At 40.1% G+C, this 27869-nt stretch overlaps 2 protein-coding genes across 4 annotated transcripts in view; both read left to right on the plus strand.

The window, feature by feature from the left end:
• The window catches only part of rps6ka1 (ribosomal protein S6 kinase a, polypeptide 1), a 54019-nt gene extending 38473 nt beyond the window's left edge, over positions 1-15546 (plus strand). Inside the window, exons 2-22 of one of the 3 annotated variants that reach the window (XM_015047433.1) lie at positions 675-728; positions 6141-6257; positions 6334-6415; positions 7397-7477; positions 8706-8785; positions 8924-9030; positions 10348-10385; positions 10742-10884; positions 10999-11069; positions 11183-11271; positions 11396-11460; positions 11560-11662; positions 11742-11872; positions 12979-13104; positions 13253-13342; positions 13428-13586; positions 14261-14422; positions 14504-14580; positions 14660-14777; positions 14857-14994; positions 15269-15546. In XM_015047433.1, coding sequence (XP_014902919.1) covers positions 675-728; positions 6141-6257; positions 6334-6415; positions 7397-7477; positions 8706-8785; positions 8924-9030; positions 10348-10385; positions 10742-10884; positions 10999-11069; positions 11183-11271; positions 11396-11460; positions 11560-11662; positions 11742-11872; positions 12979-13104; positions 13253-13342; positions 13428-13586; positions 14261-14422; positions 14504-14580; positions 14660-14777; positions 14857-14994; positions 15269-15391 — 2154 coding nt within the window. In that variant the 3' untranslated portion in view covers positions 15392-15546. Of the gene's footprint in view, positions 1-674; positions 729-3807; positions 4298-6140; positions 6258-6333; positions 6416-7396; positions 7478-8705; positions 8786-8923; positions 9031-10347; positions 10386-10741; positions 10885-10998; positions 11070-11182; positions 11272-11395; positions 11461-11559; positions 11663-11741; positions 11873-12978; positions 13105-13252; positions 13343-13427; positions 13587-14260; positions 14423-14503; positions 14581-14659; positions 14778-14856; positions 14995-15268 lie in introns of those variants that run through there. The other 2 variants (XM_015047430.1, XM_015047432.1) reach the window with 2 other exon arrangements.
• Positions 15547-21570: 6024 nt separating this feature from the next.
• Positions 21571-27049, plus strand: LOC106956533 (TMF1 regulated nuclear protein 1). Its single transcript, XM_015047435.1, has one exon. It carries the CDS (start codon positions 22751-22753, stop codon positions 23432-23434), a length of 684 nt encoding a protein of 227 aa, XP_014902921.1. The 5' UTR covers positions 21571-22750; the 3' UTR covers positions 23435-27049.
• Positions 27050-27869: the final 820 nt, after the last annotated feature.

Below are 27869 nucleotides of genomic sequence, written 5' to 3' on the forward strand. Positions count from 1 at the left end.
TTCATCTGATGAGAAGTGTGTGTGTGTGAGCTTGTGCGTGTGTGAGCTTGTGTGTGTGGTTGCCCAAAGCTTCAGGCAGCTGTGTGTGTGGTGTGATATTTTTAGGAGGAGCGGAGGTGGGGGGGTCTGTCTGTGGTTGCTTGTGAGGGTTTCCATCTCCTCAGATGTGAATGAGATGATATTCTGCCTCTTTAATTAGAAAAAAGATGAACCGAGACTTCCCTTCTTTCAGTCTTAGTTCAGGAGTTTCTGATAATTCGGAAACACACCAACTCTGCTGTCTACACCGTCAGACTAAAGTCCATGAAACCGCACAGGAACCTGTTTTTAGACCCCTGTCACGATCTAGCTGTTAACGTGGTCGGTCCGACATGTTGACTGATCTCTGCCCCTGTACCGGGAAGCTGAGCTCTAGCATGTTGGAGGTACCAAGCAGGAAGGAAGTGAGATTGGTTCAAGAAAAGAGGAAGTGAGAACAGGGAGGGAAGAGAAGTTTCCTGTTGCTGATCTTGCAGCCCTCGTACCCTCAACCACCTCCTTCCACCCCAGTGCCACTGTGTGTTTGTGCAAAATTCTGTCATTTTTCATTAGTGTGTCTGTAAATGAGGAGGAAGCCTCCGTTGTGATGTTTCCTGTAACTGCTGCTAACCGCTGCGTTAAATCACTTCCTATAGAACGAGTCTCAGATCACCTGGATAGAGAGGGAGTTTGCCAATATTAGACATCAGGTAAGCTCTCATGTCCAAACACAGCTCTTACCTCACTGCAGCCTTTCTGCAGCTTTTCATCCACTTCACACACCTCGTTTACTCCTTTGCCCTCAGGATGTTTAATCCACTAATCAGAAATAATAAAAACATACTTGAAGTTTTTACTGCATACGCTGCATTGCGGAGAGCCTAACTCTGGAACTGACCAGTCAGAGAAATGTTGACTCATTCTCTGCATCATCTGTGTCTGGCTTCAACTTTATTCAGTTAACTAGTTTTTGCTATTCACAATCTAAATTGGACATCCTTCCACCAATCATCATTTCTCAGAGACCCTCAGAGATTGAATGTGTTGTAATTTTCTTTCTTTTGCACCTCAAAAGACGCTCTAATTGAAACCAAGTTTTTTTTTTTTGATTTAAGTCCCGTTTGTTGTTCAAGTCCACACAGAGACATGTTGCTACTGAGCTTCTTCTTAAACCCTTCATGATTCGCCACTGTCATGTTCTTTAGCTGGATGTTCAGACATGCACTCTGACTGAAACACAGGTGTATTTTAATCTATATTGCTATTTGATGCTGTCTACCTACATATTTAAAACCTGCATTCATTAGAAAACTCAGGTAGTTCTAGTCTTTGGTCCTATGGTGTCGGTACCTAAAGTCTGTGGGGGGAAAAATGGGCCAAATGTCAGGAATGGTTTACAAAAAGAACTAAAAAATATACAAGAAATGGTGCCTCTTTAAACATTTTTCCTAAAAGCTCAGTGGTTATGGGAAAGTCAGAACATTTGATCGGAAGTTTACTGGTTAAAAGGTTTAAAAAAAAAAAACATGCATTGAAAATGAAAAGAATATAGAATAGAAAAGAAATGGAAATTCAGGAAAAGTTAACTTATTAAAAAGTTTATTGAGTGATTAAGTTTTAGAGGTTTATTCTATGAAATTATTACACCGTATATTGATATATCTCCAGTGTTTTGCTGTTCGTTTTGATGAAACGGCTTACAGAAAATTTGTTTCTTCGAAAACTGTATCATTATAGAATTAAGGTAGAAATGTCATATTATGGTTTATGCTGTCACATAGCCTGGAGAAGGTTATTGATAAAGAAACTGTTCAGAATGCTTTATTCATGCATATGCTTGAGATCCAATGAGGAGAAGTGACCAGTACCTGCTATAATGGTGTCACTGTGCATGACTGAGCCAGAACCAACAATGCAGAAACTGAACGATGCAGGCAACCTGGGCTTCTTGAACACCTCAACAGAACCACAGGTTGATCACCTCCACACCACATGGGTGCAGTAATATGCAAAATGATACCTTATCAGTTAAGAGCGTCTCTTGTACTAAAATATAAGTATACATATATATTTAGTACATATATCAGCAGGCCCTGATTTCTGTTTACAATATATGAAAATTAAAAACTGTGTGAACAGAAATGTGCAATACCAGCAGAAATATTATTTAAAATGAGTAAAAACCACAAATACCAGCAGGGATGTAAACATAGTTTGGGAAGAGTGATGGTTGTTTGAGGAAGGATCTCCTTTAACGCTCCTTTGTTCACTGAGGATGCAGCAGTCTATCACTGAAGGAGCTCAGAGTTCCATGCATGGAGTAGGACACTTTGTCCAACACTGATGTCATCCACCACCTGCGTTGGGTCGAGGGGTGATAACGGCACAGAGCTGGCCTTCCTGTTGAGCCTTCCTGTTGAGCTGCTGCTCAAACATGTTACACCTAGCATCAGAGCAGCAAAGCTTGTGTAAACCTTGTTAAATGGTTCATATTTTGGTTTCTCAGCCAATGTTTGTGGTTCTGGTGGACCTGCTGTGTTCTGTTGTTTGAAATTCAACAACAAAAAAATCTTTTCACATTTAAATATTGAAATGACGTTCTGTTCTCTTTGTCAGCATTCAAATAAACAGCATATATGGTCGATTGTTGCCTTTTGGCCTTTAAAGAAGTATTTGAAGAAAAAAGTAGTACTGTTTCATGTTTTCTATATGACAAAAACACATAACCTAAAAAGAAATAAAAAATTCTATTCAATATATAAGTAAACCTTAATCAAAACGTAGTTCACACCATACCTCAAATCTAACCAGTAGGGTTCAGTGTAACTGAAAAACAATCTAAATGTTTTCTGAATTATGTTTATAGATAATTACCCAGATCAAGGCCAATGAGTTAGTTAGAAAAAGTTATTGTTTCCGTTTTGCAACAATTAAAAGCAAAAATGAACATTTCACCAGGCTTTATGTAGGCCTACGTCTGTAGATGGTGCATTTTTGATTCACATGTTTTTTCTTCATTTTATAAAGTTTGTCACTGTGTGTAGAGTACAGACTTCTTGTTACTCAAGTCAGAGTAGCAATACTTCATTATAATTTTACTCAAGAAAAGTAAAAAGTATAGTGTTATAAAAAATACTAAAGGTTTCTTTCAAAATGTCACTCAAGTAAATGAAACAGTAAATGCAATTAGTTATTACCCACAGCTGTAATCATCATAAACAGAAATTAACAGTTAAAATATGTCAGTGTAGTAAATCTACATAATAAGTTTTTTTTTTCTCTCATTCAATTAATGAAACAAATTAAATTTCTAATTAACTGAGATGCATCTATATTAGAAGCAATGAATAAAGCAGGTTAGGGAGGAGCGGGAGTGTAAGAAGACTTCATGTTTGATAAAACCTGTTTTTAAGTGACTGGCTGTGCAGAAATGGAGGCAGACTATGAGCTCACATCACCCTCTGTCTGCCGCCTCCTACTTCTGCTGTGTTGAATTGTGGGGAAGGACAAAAATGCACCTTTTAAATAGGAAGTCATCAATAAACATTTCAAATTAAATTTAGCCCATCTGATTTGCAGACATTTCGCTTACTTTTTTTAGTATTTGTACTTCTGTCATTTTTCGCCTCTATCATTGTCTTTGTGGTGAGATCTACACCTCGTGCATTTTTCGCTCTCTCTCTCTCTCTCTGACACAGATGTTTGCGTTCCACAAGTTGGGTGCAGGACTGTGAGAATAACTGCAGGCTTCTTCCTTCCTGCTCTGTTTAGTTGCCTTTCACTTCAGTTGTGAGAACACAACGCTAATCAGACAGAGAGGCACAACAGGAGATATGATGGGAGAGAAAAAGAAGAAGCAGCATTTTTAAACATCATAGCAGGACACCCCTGCTACAGGAAAGTAGATAAAGGCTGAAGGCGGGGAGAGTGCTTTTTTTTTTTTTTTTTACCTGCAGCCCGCAGTGTAACCCCTAACATGAGTACACACAGGAGTTTGAAGTGTGCTTGTCCTCTGAGAAGTTTGAGATGGGCTGTGTGAGTTAGTGCAGTGGTTTTTGTGTTATGGATGAGTGAAGGATTACACAACAGCTTAGAAAATGCTGAGATGGAAAAGGAGAAGAGAAAGTTCAAGCTGAGCCGCATGCTGACCCTTTACCCGTTCAGAAAGAACAAGTCCCTGACCGGCAGCCCTGCTCACTGCAGCAGCTACAGATCCACAGCTGCAGCAGGCGGCAGCGCTGCCACTGACCTCCCACCTGAACCCAGGAACGAGTGGACGGTAAAGTCATGGCCTCTTCGTAAAGTTTTTGTTTGGAGAAATTGGATTTAGTGTTTTTGCAGAGTTGCATACGTGTTTGCTGTTATCAGATCAGAAACGAGGTGAAACGCCTTGGTGTTCAACCCATTCTGGTTTCCTGTTGTCAAATACATTTCCAGGCTGCAGTGGTCGCTAGCTGTCAGATGTTTTCATCTTAAATACATGCTTGATAATTGATTGGTTAACCTGAAAAGGGTATTGATTTGTCTTTTTATACTTGAGTTAATTGACAATTATATAAAAGGTTTAATCTTTTTAAAGCTGTTCCTAATTTAGCCAGAAAGCTTCATGTGATCTTCATAAAGTCATGCCAGCTGTAACCCTGTTAATTACTCTGTTCATTTCAACAGGAAGTTCTTCCACTTCCACTAATTACTAACCAGTATTAATATTAACGCTCCACTTCCATTTGCAGGCAATAATTAGGCTTGTTTTTTAATCTTGTGTTCAAAGCCTATAGTTGTATTTAACAAATGACGATATCATGAAAATGTTAGCAATGCAATTCAAATCTATTTTTTAGACTCCTTACACACACGCACGCACACACACCTACACACACACACACACCCACACACAGTGATGCATTTTAAAGGTTTATTTCCATTAGTTTTGGTGATTCTGTCAATGAAAAATCAAGTGTCTCAGAAGATTCAAACTTTACATTAATATAAAGACAAAGATAAATTTAAACATAAAAATGGTCTTTTTCAGAAAAGAAAAAAAAACTTTGACTATGCACTATGCAGTTAATGCACTCAGTAATTGGTTGTGGCTCCTTTTGCATGAGTTACATCATCAGTGGGGCGTGGCATGTTTATTTTCCTGCTGGAAAACATCAGCCTCCCCATAATGCTCATCAGCTGAAGGAAACATGAAATGCTATAAAACACCTTGTTGGTCCAGAAACTTTGGCTTTGATAAAACTCTGATTCTGTTCCTTGTGAATCTCTCAAACTTTTGAATGAACTTTGTGTCACTGTCCTCTCCAGGCTACGGACTTTTCTACTGATTTTGCATCTTTTTCTGCTACGTCTCTCACTTCGCTTCCCATTACTATGCCTGGACAAGGCCCTCTGAAAACACACCAACTTCTTGAAAATGTACTTTCTGTGGCTTATTCTACTTGTGTGAAGTCTTCTGGACAAGTGTCAGTTTGTGAAGTCCATAGCATAACATTTCAGTATTGTAAGTTGTTCATTTGCTCTTAGTAGTGAATATAAATTTGATATCTTAAATTGAATTGTTGAAATAAATAGTTTTAGAAGGTAAATTTCCTTTTTGTAGATCTGATGTAGATCTACCTAAAAGCGAAACGGTTTGCTTGCTGAGAAACAAAGATAAAAACATGTTTTGCTTTTGATGCTCTGGTGACTTTCTGCTGGTGTTTAGTCAGCGGCCCTCCACCCTGTCAGACCTGCCTCCAAAAGTCTTTGATCGAGAGGTTGAAGCTGAGGTTAAGCAGCTTGTCAGAAAAACAAATGACACCTCAACTGTTCCCGTTTTGTAATCAGCTGTGTACTTCCATTTAGCATCGCAGCCACCATGCTTTCCAGAAAGACGGCATCAGAGTGATGAGAAGCTGCCGGGTGTAATCTGTCACACTGACACGCACGTTTCTGTTTAATGCCGCTTCCTCTTTCTGAGGAGTGTTATTTTGATGTAGTTCTACTTACACCAAGAGACAAACTTATGTGGAAACATCAACTCATCCCTCACATTTTTCTGCACATCGCTACAGTTTGGTTGAAATGCTGCTGCAGACTGGATTTTTTTTTATACTCTTGGGCTTTTCTCTCTTTAGGAAGATGGAGACATCAAGGAGATCAACATCACCCATGTGGTCAAAGAGGGCTCGGAGAAAGCTGACGCCTCTCAGTTTGAGCTGCTTAAGGTTTTGGGACAGGGATCCTTTGGCAAGGTAATGACTGCTTGCCCCTTTCTTAGCTTTAAATGTTAGAAGTAACATTTAACGTCTGACATCTTGGTGTTTTTAGGTGTTCCTTGTGCGAAAGGTGACCCCTCCAGATGCCAACCAGCTGTATGCCATGAAGGTCCTAAAGAAGGCAACTCTTAAAGGTACAAATGTTTCTATTTTAGAGTTTGATCATTCAGAGCTGTACTTTCCCAAGCTACGGGAAAAGGTTTCACATGGGTTCAGTGGAATGTCTTTTTTATTGTTGTTGTGGGTTTTTGCCACATTTTCTTGTAAGAGGTTATCTACTTTTCCTGTTAGTCAAAGCCAGCTACATACTAGTGACGGAGCAAAGACCACCACCGCCCCGCCCCTCCCACATAAACTTTCTGTGGGTTTTTCACAGGTGGTGTGGTCTCATCAGTTGTATAAACAACAGGCGAAGCAGATGGTTCTCACAGTCTCCAAAAAATGAAAAAGAAAAACTTGTTTTCGTGAATTTTACAAATTTCAGTAAATTTTCTTTCTGGGTAAAGGCAGAAATACTGATTAATAATAGTTGGAACTAAATATTTTTGAACTCTGAGATTAAATCAAACTAAATGTTTCCTGTTTTATGCCACTTTGGAATTCCCCCAAATAATTGCTAAAAACAAGAATAATGTGTTGGGGTTTTTTAGAAACAATTTGCTCATAATGTAAACACATTTATAATTCATAAGGTTAATCATACATAAATATAAATATGTGCAGTGTAGTTATCCAGAAAAAATAGATCTGAGAAAATACAATCAATTACACACATAAAAATCCAACAAGTTTTGAATTTGGTTAGGCAAAGAGTGGTGTGAAGCAAACAGTGAAACCTGGTGGTGAAGCTGCAGATTGGAGCTAAATGTTTCCATTCAAAAACACAGAGGAGCTGAAGAGCCTCTCTTATTATGCAACCATAATACAGCTGTAGTTAACTCGCACTTCAGTTGTGTTGAATTTCAGTATATATTAAATGCTTACATTGTAATGAACACAGTATTAGTTAAACGTCTTCTCTTTCAAATCGGTTTATTGATTATTAGTCTTTCAATTCCTACATCAAGTATTAAAACGATGAATAAATGCACTGAACTCCTCTTCCTTCCTTTCAGTTAGAGACCGTGTGAGGACCAAGATGGAGAGGGACATCCTAGCAGATGTCAACCACCCATTTGTTGTCAAGCTGCACTACGGTGAGCCAAACCAAAGTCACTGTAACTGTTGAACCTTGATGTTATAAAACTGATTATCATTTTTCTCTAGTCTGAAAAATATAGCTCTATTTTATTGCTGACCTCTAAAGGCGGTGCTTCAAGCGCTGAGTGATCATTCTTGAGCAGGTGGAGTGTTAATCACAGAGTCACCTGTGACCTGTTCATGACTCTATGTAGCCATACGACACCCACGTTCAACCTTTGTTCTTCTCGCGGGCAGGTGTGTTGAGTGCAGGTGTGGTTGTACGAAGCTGGTAGCTTCTGAGTTTACCACTGTTGTCCTGTCTACTTGTTGCTAGTAGCCTCTTGAACGCGTATGGTCGGAGGCACCGACTGACCCGCCTCGGAGCTGTGGGTAAGTCTCGCCCTCCAGGGGCTGCACAGACTTCGCTGACAACCGGCTGAAGCGTAGATTTTGCATCAAAATCTGTGACCCATAATTTTCTGTGACTGCAGAGGGCGATAGAGCGCAGGTACGTCAGATCAGCAAGAAGAAGAGTATTTACATAAACTGTGTAAATACTGATACAGCAGGGATTGTAAACTTCACAGCTCCTTTATTATCATCGCACTGACAGGGAAAATATAATGTATAACTTCATATTTGGCTCTGTAAACTGTTAGACTGACCATCGCACTGAATGCCTGTGTGCTGTCATTAAAATATGTAAACCAACTATGGCTGTTTAATAAATCGTTAAATGATTAGGAAATGATTCTAAGTGTTCTGGTAGTTTTTTTACACGATTTTTAATGTTTCTTCCACCTCTTCATTACAGTTTTATAACGATATTTAACCCTCAAATAACCAGGATCACACTGGTCACAGATTTTGATGGCCATAATAATCCGTGACCTTACTGTACAGGCCTGTAAATTATGTCAGAGTGTAAAACAACTATTTCTACCACCTCCTCACCACTATCTGAGTGTATTTATAAATATTTAACCCTCAAATAGCCAGGATCACACAGTATACACTGTGTGACCCCTGCTGGATACCTGAAGGTCCTGCTGGCGGTAGAGCCATGTTGGTCACCGGAAGGTCAAAGGTGACTTTTTGTTGTGATTAACACTCGACCTGCACATGCGCAATAAGGATCGTGCATTGCTTGAAGCACAGCCTCCGTTGGTCATCCGGGACTCATAGAACTGTAGCTGCAGCCGTAACTTTTGTTTATCTTCCACAAAATGGTTTCTTTTGTAGCATTCCAGACTGAAGGGAAGTTGTATTTGATCTTGGATTTCCTCCGAGGCGGAGATCTTTTCACCAGACTCTCTAAAGAGGTGAGAGAAACTTGAGAATTATTTCTAAAGGGGATTTTATTCAATCATGAGTTATTTATCGAATCCAGCTGATAAGTTTTGAGCATTTCCTTTTACTGTTTCTCTCTTGTGACATTCTTCCTGTCTCATGCCTGCCAGGTGATGTTCACAGAAGAGGATGTGAAGTTTTATCTAGCAGAGCTTGCTTTAGGCCTGGACCACCTTCACAGCCTAGGCATCATTTACAGAGACCTCAAACCTGAAAAGTAAGTGCAACATCTGAAAAAAGCAGAAACTCTCTGCAAAACATCCACACTAATAAAAATGTCATTCACTTTTATTATTGTCATACTTTTCTAGAAAATTGAAGTATATAAACATTGATGCAGCTTTGAATTTTTGGTATTTTTGTCAAACCAGAACTAATCTTATTACTTTCTGAGGTTTTTTATTCCTTTCAACTTTGTAATTTGATGCATCTGGACACCCAGGAGAAATTATGTAACTTTTGGAGAGATCCTAATACAATCTTAATGATTTACAGACAATTGAGTGGCTAACAATCATTGTTTGTAGACTGCAGCTCTTTTTATCCAGTTTCAGGGACTTCCCACACAGAATGTGGGAAACGGATGGATGGAAAATTATAATAAGACGCATTTGTCTTAAATTTTTAAGTGATTACATCACAACAGAAGATTAACAATAAAAAGCGCCAGAGATGCAGTTCTTCTCACAAATAGTGGTTATGCAAATGTTGTGCAATATCTTAATAGCATCCTGTGAAATAGAAGCATGTAACCATCTCTTTTTAGTAGTGAGATCCTAAGAAGACTCTCATTCTTTCAAACATTACAGAACTCCTTTCAGACATAATGGACTCTTTCCTCTTTTATCAGACTCTTCACTTTAATTTTAATCACACTTAAATTAATTACATAGAGCTATTTTCTTAATCTTATTTGTATTTTGCTTGTGTTTATTCTGCTGTAATGGCTAAATTCCCCTCTATGGGGTTGGTAAAGGTACAGTTGAGCTTGCATTCCTATTTGAGACTAAATTATTCTCAGTCCTGTCTAATAAGTAAGCATGGTGCTGCTTTAATATTTTCTGTGACTTAACTTTGCCCAGCAGCCTATTGAATATTTATGCCGCCAGCTTCTCTGATCTTTGAAGGAAACTAAGAATCACTGATTAAAAATGTCCCTCAGTGAACACATCCCTGTTATATGGCACATTTATGCATGCGTGTGTGAATTAATATTTTGCCATGTTTTTCTCTCCTACATTATTGGTCCACATTGACATAAACCCACATACATGATCTGAGAGCAGGCATAGGATTTGTCCATATCATTACACTCACCACCCAACTCAGAAATCCCAGATGAAGAGTAGAAATGTCACTAAACATTTTTCTACGTTATTAATATTTGATAAATCAGGGCCTGTCTGTATATAACTTTCCAAACCAATTATTGTCAAGCTGTTTAGTTGTGTGTTTCTTGTTCCCTTGGAGTCGTTTTCTTCTCAGTTTTTGAATGTCTCATTTTGATTATGGATCCTGTGTGTGTTTCTCTTAGTATCCTCCTGGATGAGGAAGGACATATCAAACTCACAGGTGAGTCTCCTGTCTGCTTCTTCACCTTTCAGTATTTAATTAATGCACACTGACCTTCAGCAGTCACAGCACAGTGATAAACGTATCAGCATGCAGTTCCCATTGTTAATTATTACACTTTATCTTATCGTCAAAGAAGTGATATACACAGACATATCTTTGAGTAGGCCAACATATCTTTAAACTTTTTTTATGTTTGGAACAATGCATTTGAATCTAAATTAAAGCTGTCAGAAATGTTTATACATTTCCCTTTTTGACTTGAATTATTGAAACTTTCTGAAGATATGAAGATGTTAATCAGCTACATTTTGCATCATGTTAATGTTTTAAAAATTGTTTTGTGTTTACTCCAGATTTCGGCTTGTGCAAAGAAGCCATCGATCATGAGAAGAAGGCTTACTCGTTCTGTGGTACTGTGGAGTACATGGCGCCAGAGGTTGTCAACAGGCAGGGCCACATCCACAGCGCTGACTGGTGGTCGTTTGGGGTACTGATGGTGAGGAGACTGAAAGAAAAGAATGTTCTTGGGGTTATTAAAAACCTGTTTAAGTTTTTTTTTTTTTTTCTAAATGTTTCATCATGTATGCTGACTGAAAGTTTCTTCTGCTAGTTTGAGATGCTGACAGGATCTCTGCCGTTTCAAGGGAAGGACCGCAAAGAAACGATGAGTCTGATCCTGAAGTGAGTAAAATCAGTTGACAGGAATACTTGTGCACTAGTTCCTGTTGTCACATACTGTCAGTCCCCCCCAGGGTGCAATAATTAAAGCTGTTCCGTATGTTTCTCTCCTGCAGGGCACGCCTAGGAATGCCTCAGTTCCTAAGTGCTGAAGCCCAGTCTCTGCTCAGGGCTTTGTTCAAGAGAAACCCTGCCAACAGACTGGGTTAGTTGATCAAGAACATGGTTTTCACCAAAGGCATAATTTCTGACACAGTTTGAGAAAAGGGTTATTTAGATCTGTATTTGCAGTCGCTTGATGCTGCGAAAATGTTCCGTTGTGCTTTTAGGCTCGGGCGCCGACGGTGCAGAGGAGATAAAGCGACACGGCTTCTTCTCCACTATAGACTGGAATGTGAGTGTTTGTGCTCCTGAGGACTTTTAAATTGCACATAGATTTCTAAAAATGGTTCTCGAATCATCAGAGGTAACAAAAAATATCAATTCTCCTCAGAAACTCTTCCGAAGGGAAGTAAAGCCTCCGTTCAGGCCAGCTGTCGCCCGCCCAGACGACACCTTCTACTTCGACTCAGAGTTCACTTCCCGCACACCCAAAGGTCAGAACGCAGCTACAGCGTGATGCAGCAGCCAGTAAAGTCGTACGTTTTATTTGATGGATTTCATATCATGTTCCAGACTCTCCTGGTGTGCCGCCCAGTGCTGGAGCTCATCAGCTGTTCAGAGGCTTCAGCTTTGTTGCGTCCACTCTGTTGGAGGAGGAAGGCTTAGCACAGCCGCCGCAGCCGCCGCCACACCCAGTGGTCCAGGTCAGCTGTCAGCAGTACAAGCACATGTTTTTATTCAGCATTGTGTAACATTGTGAGAGAAATCATAAGAACGAGTGAAAAGCTACAGTGAATATTTTGTCTAAATGTAGATTCCTTCATGCCAACATGCCTGCAGAACCGTTCTGCCCCAGATAGAGATGACAGAAATAAACGTCTTTATATTTTACCTGAACTGAATCCCAACTTCTGCAACTGAAACGATGATGAAACAAAATGACAAATAATCTAAACATGGCTGCTTAGATGTTACCAGCCTTAAAAGTTAATTCATCTTTGTCTCTTACTTAAACACTGATGAAGACAACAAGTTTAAAGCAAATGAAATAATTTACACAATATTTTGTGTAATTGCTCCCAGCATTTAGAAGAGGACTAATTTTTATTTAATCTTTTCCAGGAGTGCTTAACTATGGGAAAAAAATTACATGAAACTATTTATGTTTTTAGTGCTGTTATGCACCAATAAATGACAAAAAACTCTAAAATCTCTTTGTTCTAAAACTCTAATTTGCTTTAACTGACATTTTTGCTGCAATAATTGAAAAATAGTTGCGTAAATGTGTATGGACAAGGTAGATTTTCTGAAATGAGCTTACTGACGAGAAGTCGGCAAACAAATTAACATAACTTCTCCTTTATTCTGTGTTGAAACGAAGCTTAAAATAAAGTCAGTTGCAAAATTTCCCCTCTGTGGGACAATCATTTTATGTATGAATAGAAATTAGTCCCAGTCCTCTGTTTTCAAGTAATGAATATTGTGACATTAAAGGAAAATTATGCTTTTAACTATACATAGTTGTTTAATTCCTCTGCTGCAAACCTATTGTATACATTTCCAAAATATTAGTTTAACAATTACTGTAGTTTTAGTATTTTAAAACCAATATTTAAGACCCTTGGATGCAGAAATGATAATTTCTAATAATAATAAACAGCAGTCAGTGGGTTCAGAGCAGCAGCTGGAGTAGCTACCAAAAAAAAAACAAAAAAACCTCTTCCTCAGATCCGTCAACGTCCTCCGCCCTCGTCAGCTCTGTCAGCCTGTCACTCCTCCGCTACTCTTCAAGCTTCATCTCTCTCTGCAGCAGCTGCACGGGAAAAACCTTCTGTTCAGCGACGGGTACGTCCTCAAGGAGGACATCGGCATGGGCTCCTTCTCCGTCTGCAAGCGCTGCATCCACAAAGCCACCAACACCGAGTATGCTGTCAAGGTATGAATAGATTCAGGAAAAAAAGGAACAACCTGTCATTTAACGGCTGAGGAAGCACATCAAAACCAGACTGAAATAGAAGAATGCGATCCAAATGTTTTTCCGTTTGTTTAAAAGATGAATCTTATTCTATAAACTTTTACTTCAGGTGATTGACAAGACCAGCACAGATCCGTCGGAGGAAATAGAGATCCTGCTTCGATATGGACAGCACCCCAACATCATAACGCTGAAGGATGTGGGTCTAAATCAACACCCGACGCTCTTACTTCCTTTTAAAAGTGGAGGTCTTGTCAGTGTGTGAAGCCTTGTTTTTGTTTCAGGTGTATGACAACGGGAAGCAGGTCTTCATGGTGACGGAGCTGATGCGCGGCGGAGAGCTGCTGGATCGGATTCTGAAGCAGAAGTTTTTCTCAGAGCGGGAGGCCAGCGCCGTGCTTCACACCATCACAAAGACGGTGGAGTACCTCCACTCCCAGGGGGTGAGCCTGGCCTTTTCATCCAGTCACACCGAGTCAGGGTTCAAATTCAACCAAAAGACGTAATCAGTCTAAAAAACAGCTGTTGAGTAAATGCACGATAAGGTAATTTAAGTCCAAAACTCATTTCAGAGGATTTTATTCATCTCCTAATTAGGACTGTTAACATGTGAACGCACTCGATTAATCTAAGAAGACGAACATGTTAATATTACTTAATGCAGATTCTTTAACTCTCAAATGGAGTTTGATTCTCCATCCTTTCAAGGCTGCGGTAATTTTTCTACCAAACTTTTTCCTTTCACTCAGTTTTCTATTAAGTGCTTGGATCTAGTTCTCATGTTACCTTGTTCAGCTCACCCACTTCACCATGGAGGCTCTCAGTAACTGTCAGCTCTCGTGTTGGTCGTAACATTTATGCTGAAATTTCTATTTTGTAAACTTTGAATTTACAGAGAAAATTAGCATTGGGTTTTCATTACATGTGAGCCTTAATCAGAAATGAACAGACATGTGCTTAGAATGTGTAATAAATCTATACATCAGGTTTTATTTTTATCTAAATCGCTTCAATAAATTATCGATTTGAGGACACTATCCTGCTGAGTTGACCTCTGTAACTTGCCTTCTGGATCCTCTCTTTTTTTTCTCCACTCCTGCGTCCTCTTGTTTTCCAGGTTGTGCACAGAGACCTGAAGCCCAGCAACATCCTCTACGTTGATGAATCAGGAAATCCCGAGTCCATCAGGATCTGCGACTTTGGCTTTGCGAAGCAGCTGCGCGCCAACAACGGCCTGCTGATGACCCCGTGCTACACTGCTAACTTTGTAGCTCCTGAAGTGAGCGGATCACATGTTCAAGATGATACTCTTTAAATGCCATTTATCTAAATTGTAATGCGCGATGATGTGGGCTTCCAGGTGTTGAAGCGTCAAGGCTACGATGAAGGATGTGACATCTGGAGTCTGGGAGTCTTACTGTACACCATGCTGGCTGGGTGAGTTCTCATTGTCTGTCTTTTTCTCTCCTTTCGCTGCTCTTTTTACTCACTCTGCCTTTTTTCTTACTTCCACCAGCTTCACTCCGTTTGCCAACGGGCCGGAGGACACGCCTAACGAGATCCTGAGCAGGATAGGAAGTGGTCACTTCAGCCTGGCTGGAGGGAACTGGGACACTGTGTCTGATGCTGCCAAGGTAGAGCTCACACCTCAAACATTTAGTCACATATTTCAGGTGCTGTGGCGCCCGTTCTCATTCTGTTTGGACCGTCCAGGACCTTGTGTCCAAGATGCTCCATGTGGATCCACACCAGAGACTGACTGCTAAGCAGGTCCTCAGACACCCCTGGATCGTCCAGAGGGACAAGCTACCCAACAGCCAGCTCCCTCACCAGGACCCCAAACTGGTCAAGGTAACGACTCAGTGCTTTGCCTGCATTTAAAGTTCAGTTTATTCATGTAGCACCAATTCACAGCAAAATGTCGCCTCAAGGCTCTTTGATACAAAAATAACTTCTATTCAATCATGCATGCCCTCCAATTGAATTGGGTAACAACTAGTTACATTTACTCAGTTACATTTATTTGAGCAATGTTTTGGAAAAAAAATATTCTCAAGTAGTAATTCAGTAGATTTAGATCTGATTCCCACATTTCGAACAGTCGTAACCTCTCCACTGTTCTCAGGGTGCGATGTTGGCCACCTACTCCGCCCTGAAGAACTCCCAGCCCACTCCGGAGCTCAAACCCATCGAGAGTTCCTTCCTCGCCCAGCGGCGCGTCAAGAAGCTGCCCTCCACCTCCCTGTAGCGACTTAAAAAGAAACAAAAAATAAATAAATAAAAAGCCAGCCATCCCGCTCAACGGAGCCTGATCTTCAAAACCAACTTCAAAAGGCTCCAAACCAGCCCAGTCAGCTTGCTCTGGGACGTAGCGTCCAGCCGCCAAAAGCCAGCCAAGGAACACCGACTGTGGTCCTGCCTTCATCTCGTGACATCACGTTCTCCTGCTCTCGCTGTCGTCCTCCGTGTGTGTGGGCTCGTTGGCTGCTGGGAGCCCGTGGATTCGGAGCGGTAAAAGATCTGGATGGTGAATGAGAGCGATGAGGACGCGTGGGGGTGGGTGTTTAACAGCGGGGGGCGGGGCGTTTTGGGAATGACGCGTTTGCATGACCAGCGACGGAGCGGATGCAGCCGATGAAAGTTTTCTCTCCTGATCATTGCTGTAATTAGTTCCTGCTGCACGCTTGTCTGTCGGCCTGTTCAGTTGTCTGCTCTTCTTCTTTTGAAGCTTTATATTCCTCGTTGTGCTGCCAAATCGATGTGCCGACAGCACAGAGCCACAGTATTGTCCAACTGCTGTAAAACGTTTTTTTTGTTCGTCTTTCTTCAAAAAGCAGAATTAAAATGATTAAGTATTTTTTCGTGGGGCTCTGGTTCAACCAGAACATTGTGGATTCTGGGAAATGTTTTGGGTTGATGTTGATCTCAATTTGTTTGGTTTTACAGACCGTGTGTGTGTGTGTGTGTGTGTGTGTGTGTGTGTGTGTGTGTGTGTGTGAGAGTGAGTGTGAATTGCATGACTTGCAGTGTGTGTCGGTTCTGTCTGCAGAGTCATGTGCATGGTGACGTGAAGATGTCATGTGGCTTCTTTGTTTGCTGCTTTCTCTCTGCTTGGTTAATAAAAAAGTCTCCTATTTTTATGACTATAAACTAGTGAAATAGTTGGCTTTCTGTGAAAGAAAATCTGCCCACAGAACAATGTGGCATGTTGAAATCTGTTCAATGCTTTGGTTTCTCGTTTATTCCACTGTTTCTTGGATAATGCATATTGAAAGCTGTTTGTGTTGGCTGCTTTTGTTGTTGTTTTTTTGCTTTTTGTCTCAAGACACGAAATGGTTTAAAATAGTGAAAGACATGCTGAGCAGATCACAGCCTGCAGGTCTCTTCTTATGTTGTAAGAATGTAAAAGGGACACTTACTTATTGATGTCCTGATTTAACTGAGCACTCAAACATAACTGGCTGATAAAGCCACACACTCCTCCTCCTTACCCTCCCCCCCATTTATCATATTTGAATATGATTCGTTTTTGGGTTTTTTTGTTTTTGTTTTTTTTTACCACTTTCATCACATTAAATCAGCAATCTGTGGATCTTTCCTGAATCACTTCCTGAGTCAGGTCGTGCTCTCAGCTCGGTGCCTGCAGGTGAAACTGTCTTGCATTATAATGTGATTTTAAAGGACAGACCTGTAAGGCTGGATATACTGAGAACAAGCTGTCTTACCTCAAAAGGGATCAAAGTTCTGTTCTAATTCTTGTTTGGCAAAAAGCTCATTCTTTTGACTGATGGCATTGTGGGAAAGATGTTATTGTATGATAAAGATGAAGATTTTTATATCTTATAATATTAAAAATGGAGTTGCTATGACAAACTGTGTCACTTGGTTCTTTTGTAATTTCATCTTTAAATCCTTTTTTTTCACATGGAAAAAAAAGCATATAGTTTTAAAGAATATAAAGTGTTTCTGTCATGGATGAACTCTGCACCCCTGGAGTATTTTTTTATTTTATTTTTTGTTTTGTAGCCTTGAAATTCACAATTTTCTGGTTGTAATGTGAAAAACGTAAGGTAAAAAAGTGAATTGGACTAAACTAAAATGATTCTGATATAACTATAGGAAGATGTATTCCAAATCTGAAGATATGATGTCATGTTTATATTTTAAGGCCTCTCTAAATGTGTCGGTGTATTTATTTATTTATTTATAAGGAGCCGAAATGAAGAACCATGCTTTTTCCACTGATGACCACTAGAGGGAGACAAAGGGCAGTGCTTGAATTTTGAAAATCCAGGCCTATGAAGTTTAACGCATCCCTGATGAACAGAGCGCTTTCCAAAACTGAAAATACTGTGTTGATTTTCAACTCGGTTACATTTATTGAAATAGTGGCTCAGTGGGAAGAGAAGTCATTTTGTAGTCCAAAAGTTGTAGGTTTGTTTCCAGTTTCTGTCGATGTGCCCCTTGGCAAGGCACTTGACCCCAATTTGCTTTTTGCTATGTGTGTCAGTGTATGAATGTATGCTCACTTGTGAGTGTGGATGAGCGAATGTGGCTGTAGTGTAAAGCGCTCAGTGGTTTAATCATTTATTAAGCTTACTGATGAGTTTTTAGGATTCTCAAGGTTGCTGCAACAGGATTTAGAGTAGAATCGTATAAATCATGGCGTTCTTGCACAGTGGAAGCAGCTTGTAATACAAATATGAAGGAATGTTTTCAGGATGTTTTCATTGTATTTTAGCTTTCGTCAGAATGTAGCTGCTCAGTCTTATTCTTTCCCCTCCAGCCTGAAAGTTAGCACATTTTTCTACCTGCTGCTACCCGTCTCTGTCTGCACAGCAGCAGTTCCTTATATAACTGCCATCTGAGTAACTGCTGCTCATAATGCGGGGGCACCTATAGAGCCCTCTGAAATCGTTTGTGCTCAGCAGATGTACGCCAGCGTTTCATGAAATAAATGCCTGTGTCTGTCCTCAGACAGCAATGCTCAGTTTATATGCCTCCGCTGGGCCCTGCTCTCTGTGCACTGACGTCAATGTGCCAGTAACTCACAGTGCAATGAATGACTTCCAGCTCTTTTACGCCTGCTCCCACTCACACGTGCACGCAGGCTGACTGACTCAGCCTGCTGCTGCAGCAGGAACAGAAAACTGGTATTGATTACAGGGCAGTGGAAAAAGGAACAGCATTGTTTGTCTGCCATCTCAGGAAAAAAAGGAAAGGGGTGCTTTTTTTTTTTTTTTTTTTTTGCTCGTCTTGTCTCCTTTGTTTATATTACTGTCTGTTTTCCTCAGGTTCTGTAACAGTGGAAGTGGGTGGATGTCAGAGGATGCTAGTCTGATAAGCTGTTGAAGGGAAACTTTGGGGACATTATCGATGTTTAATGATGCCTCATCAGTTGAAACATTTTTCTCTTGCTGATGTGAGTTAAGATTTCAACATGCTGTACATAAAGCTGAATATTTATGCTCAATATCCCACTGCAGCACACAGTTATTTGGTAATTTATCAGGTTTATAGCCTTGGCAATTGTTACCCATAATTCATTTTTACTTGCACAAACACAACACTGCTGTGTAGCAAAACCTCAACTGTTATTGCTTTTTTTGTCCCTGCAGTACCCAAAGTAGATTCCTGTGATATATAACAATTTACATGTTATACATAGCATGACAACTAAACTGCCTGAACACATTTCAGTGCAGTTCAAAGTCCTTTACATGATGCAATCCTAACACAATCAGCAAACAAAAAACATCATACTACAGTGGCAAGGAAAAGAGGCAGCCCAGACTAAAACTAATGATGTTCTAGTTATTGTTGACCAAAAACAGGTCTAAACAAATGTGGTTTCCAGCCTTAGTTTAAAAGACATTGCAGTTGCGATGTAAATAGGAATACTACAGGCACTGTATCTATTGAGTTCATAAAAAAGTTGATCTGTTATCTATATTCCTGTTGTGTTTCTTCTTATCCTCTTCCCTGAAGGCTCCTTACTTATTTATCCAGCTGGATTATGTAACAGTCTCACTACATGACTGCTAAGTACTCTGCTGCTGCACATTTCTGGCGTCTCAGATGGACAACAAAAAAACCGTGTCAGCCAGAGATGGACCAGATAATGCAAAGGCACTTTAATGTCCTCATCCTCCACACGTGCATGCTCAAAATACAAACACATGGCAGATTAAAATAATCTGGAACAGAGAGTTTGGTTTGAGGAGTGGAGGCTTTCACGTCAGTTTTAGTTAGGAAGGGATAAATGGGAGATTTGAGAGGCGGGATGGAGATAATTGTATTTTTAGAAGGATTTGGCACATGAGAGTAATTGCACTTTATCATGGAAATTGTACCATGTAATTGTTTTTCCTGAAGCTTTCAGGGGTTTGCAGGAAAACTGATTCTTAATACAGATTTTTGCCGTGGTAGAAGCTGATGAGTTATGATATACAGCAAACAACTCAGAATTGTTCCCTAAAGGAAATCGTTTTTCTGTCGTATGAGTTTTATCACACAATTAAAGAAAGGAGGATATTTTGAATCTGAAAAAGTAATAAATAATGTGATCAAAGATTAGCTTTATTACTTCAGCTTTATTGTCATGCAATATGAAAAAAGAAACAAAGCAGAAGAAGAAATCTGATCAATTCTTTTACAAGATAAATTTGATGGTTGTGTAAGTAGGAAATAGAAATTTTACAGTAAAATCTAAGCAGATCTAAGGTCTGCTCTTGAAAAAGGTTTTCTGCTCTCCAAGGAGTTTAAATTTATGCTCCAAAAGATGAAGTCAGGGCTCAATACTACTGTATTTTTTCTTCTTTTTTTTTTGTCTGTTTCAGCAGGCGTGCTGCAGGCGCTGTTCAGAAAATAAGTATTTCATTAAAAGTTAAAGAAATCTTTCTGCATAAATATTTCACGACACCTGAAGCTTTTAGAAAAGTGGAGCTTATATATATGTTCACTTTTTTTTCTGTTCAAAGTTAGTTGGTGCAGCTTGTGTTCAGGTGTCCTCTGTAGTTTGGAAATCACTTTAGTCAACCTGAGCTATCAGAACAGCTCTGTGGTTAAAAAATGTTTTCATCCCCAATCAGTTTCCAGGGAAGGAGTCGTCATGAGGGCTCAGCCAAACAAAAGCAGACAGTGGAAACCTTCAGGCTTTGTCGCACTAAAACATTTTTATGCCTAGAGTTGCTTTCACATTCAAGGCTTCAGACATCTTTCTGCTGAATAAATTGCAGGATAAAAAGCCTTTCTCTACAGTTAAAGATATTATCAGTAATGAATTATTTTTTAAAAACTTTCCCTATATTTATAAATTAGCAAAACAAGATCATTCATATAAGTTATATGCTGACTTCCATATAGGCCAGAGAGAAGGTTTCAAGGTTACAAAACGTTTTTATTCTGAAGGTTCAGCACGTCATCGGTGGATAATAAAAGGTTCTGCAGGGAGAGCAGCTCCTGTAGTCAGATCCGGGTTTGTGTTCAACATTTTTAATGAAACCTTCACATTAATTTAACTCCTGGGTGCTGTGCAGCCACCTTTGCCTAAAATAAAAACATTTAAAACAAAACATTTGTAAAATGAATGAAAAGCTTTAGTCGAATTAAATTTGAATTGATTTGATGCATTACTGCTATATATGTATTCTTCCAATTTATTTCTTCTTCCTTTATTTTCCTGCCATCTTTACTTTCAGATGCATATAGTCCATCCTTCCCTCGCTTTCTTTGCCTCGTCTATTTTTTGCTGTTTTCTTTAACACTCCCTCTTCACTCTGGAGATTAGTGAAGCTAAAAGCAAGAAGAGAGCAGCCGCAGCACTGACTAATGCAACGCCGATCCTGAGATAAAAGCAAAGAGCCGAGTCCATGAAGACACGCACAGCCACCTCTGACCCGCTGAAAGCTTCATCTGTTTCCCTTCACCATGAAAGAAGACATTTATTGAAAACACTCATGGTTTAAAACACAGCGCCGTTCCCCCTCTCATCAGTCTTGTGTGTATTTTAGTGAACTTGAGCTTTGTCTTACTTAATTCATCATCTGTGTCCTGCAGCCAAATCAGTCAATATGTCTAGACTGAATGTAAGGTTAGCTTTTAGAGCCTGTGGCAGAAAATTGAAAAATGAACTTAGTGAAGATGATGTAATGAGTTAGAGCCTGATGTGAGCAGCTCAAGTTCACATCCAGACACTTTGATGTAGATTATCCTGATGTTATATAAAGCAACAGATCAAACAGGCAGCAGGTTTAGGTTGACATGGTGCAATACTGTTAAAAAATTGACATAGATGGGGTTTTAGTCATTTTATTTCAGCTTTTTTTTTCACAGATAAAAAAATTAACACAAAATTATTGCGTGCACTAGTTTGAATTTATCGTTAAATGTCTCCAGTCCCAACAGGAACAACATTAAACTTAAATACACACACAAAGTTTTGCTGTTCATCATAAATGAGACAGGCGTCTCTAACAGCTAAAGGAACATAAATGTGGAGAAAAATTTTTATCGTTTTATTTATGTCAAATAAACAAAAATGTTTCTAAATTCTCAATAAGCAGAGCAAATCATTACCAGCATTACAGAAACATCCTTATAACTCCAGATCAGCTTTATGCATTTTTCCACAGACAAATTATCTTTGTTGGTGAGTTTTGAGGTCTCCTGATCTCCTTCCACAGATTCTCTGTCAGATTCAAAAAGATTAATATTACTTCCTAAATGTTGGTCAAATTAAAATATTACTTCAAATCTAAATCTGCCAGAGATGTAAACTGTTTTGATGTTAAGTTCACATATGTCCCCACAAACATCTGGATTGGTGTACCTTAGGAATTTACAGAGAATATACTTTTGGTAGCAGCAATAATACATAACTGGAATAACTGAATGTGTGACAATCCTTCTTGACAGAAATGGTAGAGATTAGTTAATTTTCTGGCATCAACTTGCTTTTAAAAATAATCCACTAATCTTTAATTGGCTGAGGTCAGTAGCAATCTGATTCTTCTGTGAAAAACATATTTGGTGACTGTTTCATAATCTTTTAGTGAAAGAAAGAAAGACTGCTTTTTGTTGAGCAAGAGAGTATGATGGAGTAGTGGCAGTGAGCAGTAATGCTGTGTAATCAACTGATTAAGGGAGAGATCAAGTGGAGCATCACCCCTCCCTCCTGCTCTTGGCAACTGATGTCAAGACTGTGTTGCTATGGGCAACCGTCCGGGCAAGAGAGAGGAAAATGGAGACACCACCTGGTGTGCAGGATGGCAACAGAGAGGCTGAGAGAACAGAAGGGAAGAAACATCATGTCAGAAGGACACTGAAGTCAGATTCTGAAAGCGGAGCTCAGGATGGTGACGAGGGAGAGTCAGACGGAGGACACTCAGCCTGCCAGCATCAGCAGCCGGGAGGAAGGCTGGCCAATCACCAGCTGACATGCTCAGAAATGCAGGAGCCAATGAAATGCCAGCAGGCGCCCTCCACAGCACAACAACTCGGATGCAGAGGCTGCACAATCTGAGCTCGGATGTCTTATTAATGGATGGAGCGCTTCCTGGGCTGCATCGCTGCACGTCTCTGCTGCTCTTTCACCTGAAACGGGAGGATGGAGAGGAAAATCAGCAAAGATGGAGGAAAAAGCGGTGCCAAGACTGTGAGAGGGCGGCGAACAAACCCAGAGAGCCCTGATGAAGGCTCGGCTGAGGACGTGGCAGCAGCTTTTAAAGGGACGGACTCCCATCCTGATCCAAACCTGCCGGACTCGTCGTCCCCATCACCGTCCTCCTCCTCCCCTCTTCCTCAGCCCGCCATGCCTCCTTCCGTGTCTGCCTCTACTCTCCTGGCTCTGGCGTCTCCAGCAACCAGGCGGTCCATCTCCATGGGAGACTTTCGGAGGGTGACAGGGGCTCTCTTGGCCGGTTCCGATCCCCCGTCCACTTCTGCCACGGCCCCCTCCTCCAAGCTGGTCACCCCCAGCTCCAGCATGGAGTTCGAGGCGGCCCGGCGGCGCCTGCTGGAGGTGGAGGAGCGGCAGCGGGTCATCAGGGAGATGGAGCGGCGGCTGGAGGAGCTCAGGGAGATGTTTGTGCGGTCCGAGCAGCAGGTGGTGGTTCACGGGGAGCTGGTGTCGCGGATAACCGGTGCGGCCCAGCAGGGTGAGCTGTACGTGGCGGAGAACACCCAGCGGGTGAAGAAAGGCTTGAAGTTCAAGAAGCACCGACCCACCATCGTGTTTTCCTCCATGCTCGGACTGCGCACGTGCCTCCCCTGGCCTGTGAAGCTCAAATAGGACGTCAGATACTGACCTTTCACCCATGACATTAGAAATGTGCTTTACATTAAATAGTGAGGGGTGGAGCTCCATCCTTTAGCTCTCAGTGACACGGCTGCTCTCCAGTTACAACCTTACTGCTCTTGAATCCTGAGGCTGGTCCTTCAGGGGTTAGAGTGCCTAAATATCACAGAGGCCAGTAAGGAGCTTCCGGTTCAGTAGATTTCTGGAGAAAACTCCCTGGCTAGTGCATTGTGTACGGGATGTCGTTGTGTCCTAGTTGCTCTCACAGCTTATTTGCTGCTTGCAGTTATTATTAGTGCTTGCTTTTGAGAGATTCATGTCAAATTCATGATGCACAGATGAGTCAAGGGGATGTGGGAGGTGAGCTCTGCTCTCTTTTCAGGAGGTTCTGCTGCACTTTAACTTCTGCAGCAGCGAGGAGGGTTATGTAAGCTTACTGAAGAAGGGGCAACACAACAGTGTAGATCACTGAACTATCTGCCTGGGCAGCTCATAAAGGGCAAAGTGAAGGACAGAAAGGTAAGATGAGACGTTTGCTGCACTGTTACATAAAACCGATGCAGACAGATGCAGAAATAGAAAATGTAATTGTGGGAAATGATTGAAAAAATGTGCCTTGGCTTCTCTGAGACTGCTCATCCCACTGTCATAGCAGCATTAAGGAAAGACAGATAATAGGGGGAAAAATCATGCTGGGACACTTCCACCTGTGGCCTCTTTTTATCCTGTCACCTAGCAACCATTTATTCCTCCATCCTAAATCCTCTTCCACATAAAATGCAGAATGTATCCAGCTGAGAGCCCTGATTACTCTACTGTGGCAGGGATTTTGTAAAACAAATGATAAACATCAAGATTTATTATTATTATTATTATTATTATTATTATTATTATTATTTCTGCTTCTGATGATCGGGGGTTAGATTTGAATTACTCATGCATGCATCAGCTTGTAAATCTTAGCTGTGCTAACTCTGCTGTCTTAATGAAGAACAAGACGATGATATGAGCTACAGGTTTGCTTCTTAGAATGCAAATATAACTTTAAGTGCACAAAAGACCTCACTAATATGGAATCATAGTGGTTGTAGCAGGTTTGACCAATTAAGTCAAGTGTTTATTTACATCATGTTGCTGCATTATCTGTTAAGCACAACACATTTGTCCCATAATGTTTTTTTTTTCTCATTTCTATATATGTTTTTGTCTTTGGGTTAATAGTGATTGACTTTTTGCATTCTGTTCCTCTCCTTTGATGTACACAGGTATTAATTGCATCAGGGATGTCTCGTTTGGGCATTAACAGGTTATGTAGTGATCCACACTCAGTCTAGGTTCACTGTTTGTCTGGGTAAAATGTCCTGACAAACACCCTTTTTTCTGCAGTAACACAATCCCTGATGGTGCTTTGCTACGAAGAACCAGGAGCCAGGCTGCACAACAGGGAGACACAAGCTTTGATTGTATCACCACTTTCACTAAATGATTCATTCCGTTTGTGATTCTTCTTTCTTTCTTTCTTTCTTTCTTTCTTTCTTTTTTTTGCTTGCTTGCACAAATTTAATGGATGTTTTAGAAGCATCCACTTCATGTACTTTTATAGAGTTAAGAATAACAGAGGAAGACACTAATGGGAGACCAGGTTGCCTGTGTTTGACAAAATGCATTTATAAGAAAACTATGATGCATGTAAAGGATGTGAAGACTCTCCACATGAGGCTGGTTCACTTCAGTAGGAGCTGGATTTGGGTCATTGCTAATTTTCACTTGAAGGGCTTAAAAATGGAGTTTGTCTGTGTTGCTTGGAAACACTTAAAGGAGCACTCTATCAAATAGTTTGTCAAACAATTTATTCACATTGTGGATCTGAGACTTTTTCAGAACATTAAAAGATACAGATATTTCCATACTGACTGACATTTTAAAACAATAAAACAACAGAATTTTGTATTTATTTTAGCTGGTTATGTGTTTTATGATGACAAAAACAGATAAAAAGATCAGTTGGTACTGCAACATGTGCATGTCTGCCTCATATGGGTTTTACTCTGGTTTGAAGGACCATTTAAATACAATTTTACTGGCAATCCTGTTGGACACGCTTCGCTTAGTCCCCAGTGAATATTAAGAAAATCAATAATCCAGGTCTCACATGGGTCCTACTTTTCTCCAAGAATTGTCTTTTATAAAATCTATTTCAGCATTTCTCTGTAACCTGTGAGGAATCTTATCTGCCAACCCAGATCCCAGTCAGATACTAGCTGGGCTGTTTGGCTGAAAGTGTTTTTCAGTGTTGGATGCAGTGATGAACTGTTCTGATGAACACAACGTTTAGAATATCTTGTTTTTCCAAATTGTAACTAGAAAACAGTTATTTAGGGATTGGAACAAGTAGCTGGTTGTCCTCTAGTTTAAACCAGGAAGTTACTCATATTCTCCACTTTTCTATATGAAGCAAAGACGACATTAGAGAGAATTTTGAATTTACCAGTGATACTTGTGGTTTTAATCTGAGAACCGTTGTGAGAAATAGCTGGAGTGCCTCTTCATTCAAAGAAACTGGGTCAAACCAAATGTTTCTCTTGACCTACTGAGAGCCACAAAGTCTTTCTCCTTGAATGTTGACTATTTAGCTCAGCATTATACATGCCCAAAGTAAAAAAAAGAAAAATATGCTTTCTGGGTTTGTGCCCATCTATACCAAACATTAGCGTAGAAAGGTTTTATTTAATAACATGTATTTATGCTCCTGTATATATAGAGCTACCTGTACATACAGTTAGCCTGATTTGCTGTTTGAGATTTTTCTGTTTTGGTCTTTACAGAAAGGATGGTACTCACACAAACAGCCGGACAACATTTACATATGGGCCCCATATGGGTAGAAATAATGGGTCAAAGATGGGATTGTATCTATGTTACATACTGACTTCATTTTAATGTTTTGTTGCAGAAGAATATTGGAACGTGTGGGGATTTTCTTTATGGGACCCAGTTAAGACCCACATGGGGTGCCTGAATTTCTCACACATTACCCAAAGATCTCTGGGCCCACATGCAGAATGAATGTAATGTTGATTGTTGGGTGTTTCTGTATTTTTCTGAACACTGGTTATATAATATTTCCATTTTGAACCTGTGGCTAGTATTTACTTTGATGAATTTGGAACCTGTTACCACAGCTCTAGCTCATTTAGCCCTTTACTCACATCAACACTGACTAGCCACAGGCTCAAAACCACCTTTATGAAGTTTAACACTTGAATGTTTGAATAATTCATGTTTACTTATGCATACCAGTTATTTATTGCTTTAAAATTTGTGTGATATTCTTATGGTATGTTTAAAAGCTATAGCTTTTTTCCTCAGTTATTATTGACTACAATTAGAGCTGCACACTTTAGCATCATCTGTTTTTGATGAAAAAAGCTTTATGATAAAACGTTAATTCATGTTCTGCTTTGGGTTCCTGCTTTGTTTAGTTTGCAACAATAAATTTCTGCACAACGCTACACAATTATCAAAAGACTCCTCTCAAGCTTATCTTTTGAAAGATTATTTGTTGGCAACATGATACAATTTATTAATAAATTAACTACATGACTTGAATGTTGTGGGGGAAAAAAATTCTTGTTTCAGATTTATATGTTTGGAGTAGGCAAACACAAAGGGTTAAATTTCACATGCGTTGCTTGAGAAAGGAAAAGTCTCAGGACTATTTGGGTCACCTTGCAGCGTTTCCCAGCAGCTTGCAGGACATGGTCAGCAGAAAAAAGCTCTTTGACGTAACAAGATGCTGCACGCCAGAAGGAGGAAGCTGTAAAAGCTGCATCAGCCACAAAGATTTAGCAGGCCTTAACTTGTAATGCTGGCCCATTAAATCCCTTTCTCAGCTGATTGTTTGGTAAAAGGAGGGTTCGATAAAACAGCAGTGGGATGCAAATGGAAGAATTAATGGAAATATTACCCCCTTCTGAAAGCTCTTCGTTGGAAGCGAGGGTTTATGAAGTTACATTAAAACGATTATGCCATTTTTTCATAAGAAGCATTAGCATTTACATGGAACTTACAGTTGAAGCCCAGATGTTTACACACATTTTATGAAAACACAAACATCAAAATACACTTTTAATGCTTTAAATCAGTTAGAATCACTTAAATACTGTTTTATGCATTCATATGTTCAAACAATTACATGCAAATCTAAATATTATGGAAATGTCCAGCCATCACACCGTCCAGGAACGAGATGAGAGGAATGCATTTTGGTGAGAAATCTTTGAACCAACCTGAGAACAAGAGCAAAAACCCTGAGAAAAAAACTGCCAGAAGCTGGAAAAGTGGTGCAATTTTCCAAGTCATGTTCCAAGTTAGCCTGAATGGTCACTCAGGAAGGAAGAGGTCGTTACGCTGAAGGCAAAAAAAAAAA

Source organism: Poecilia latipinna, unplaced genomic scaffold, assembly GCF_001443285.1.
Source record: "Poecilia latipinna isolate Pla-1442-1.1 unplaced genomic scaffold, P_latipinna-1.0 Scaffold826, whole genome shotgun sequence".
NCBI classification, from domain to species: Eukaryota; Metazoa; Chordata; class Actinopteri; order Cyprinodontiformes; family Poeciliidae; genus Poecilia; species Poecilia latipinna.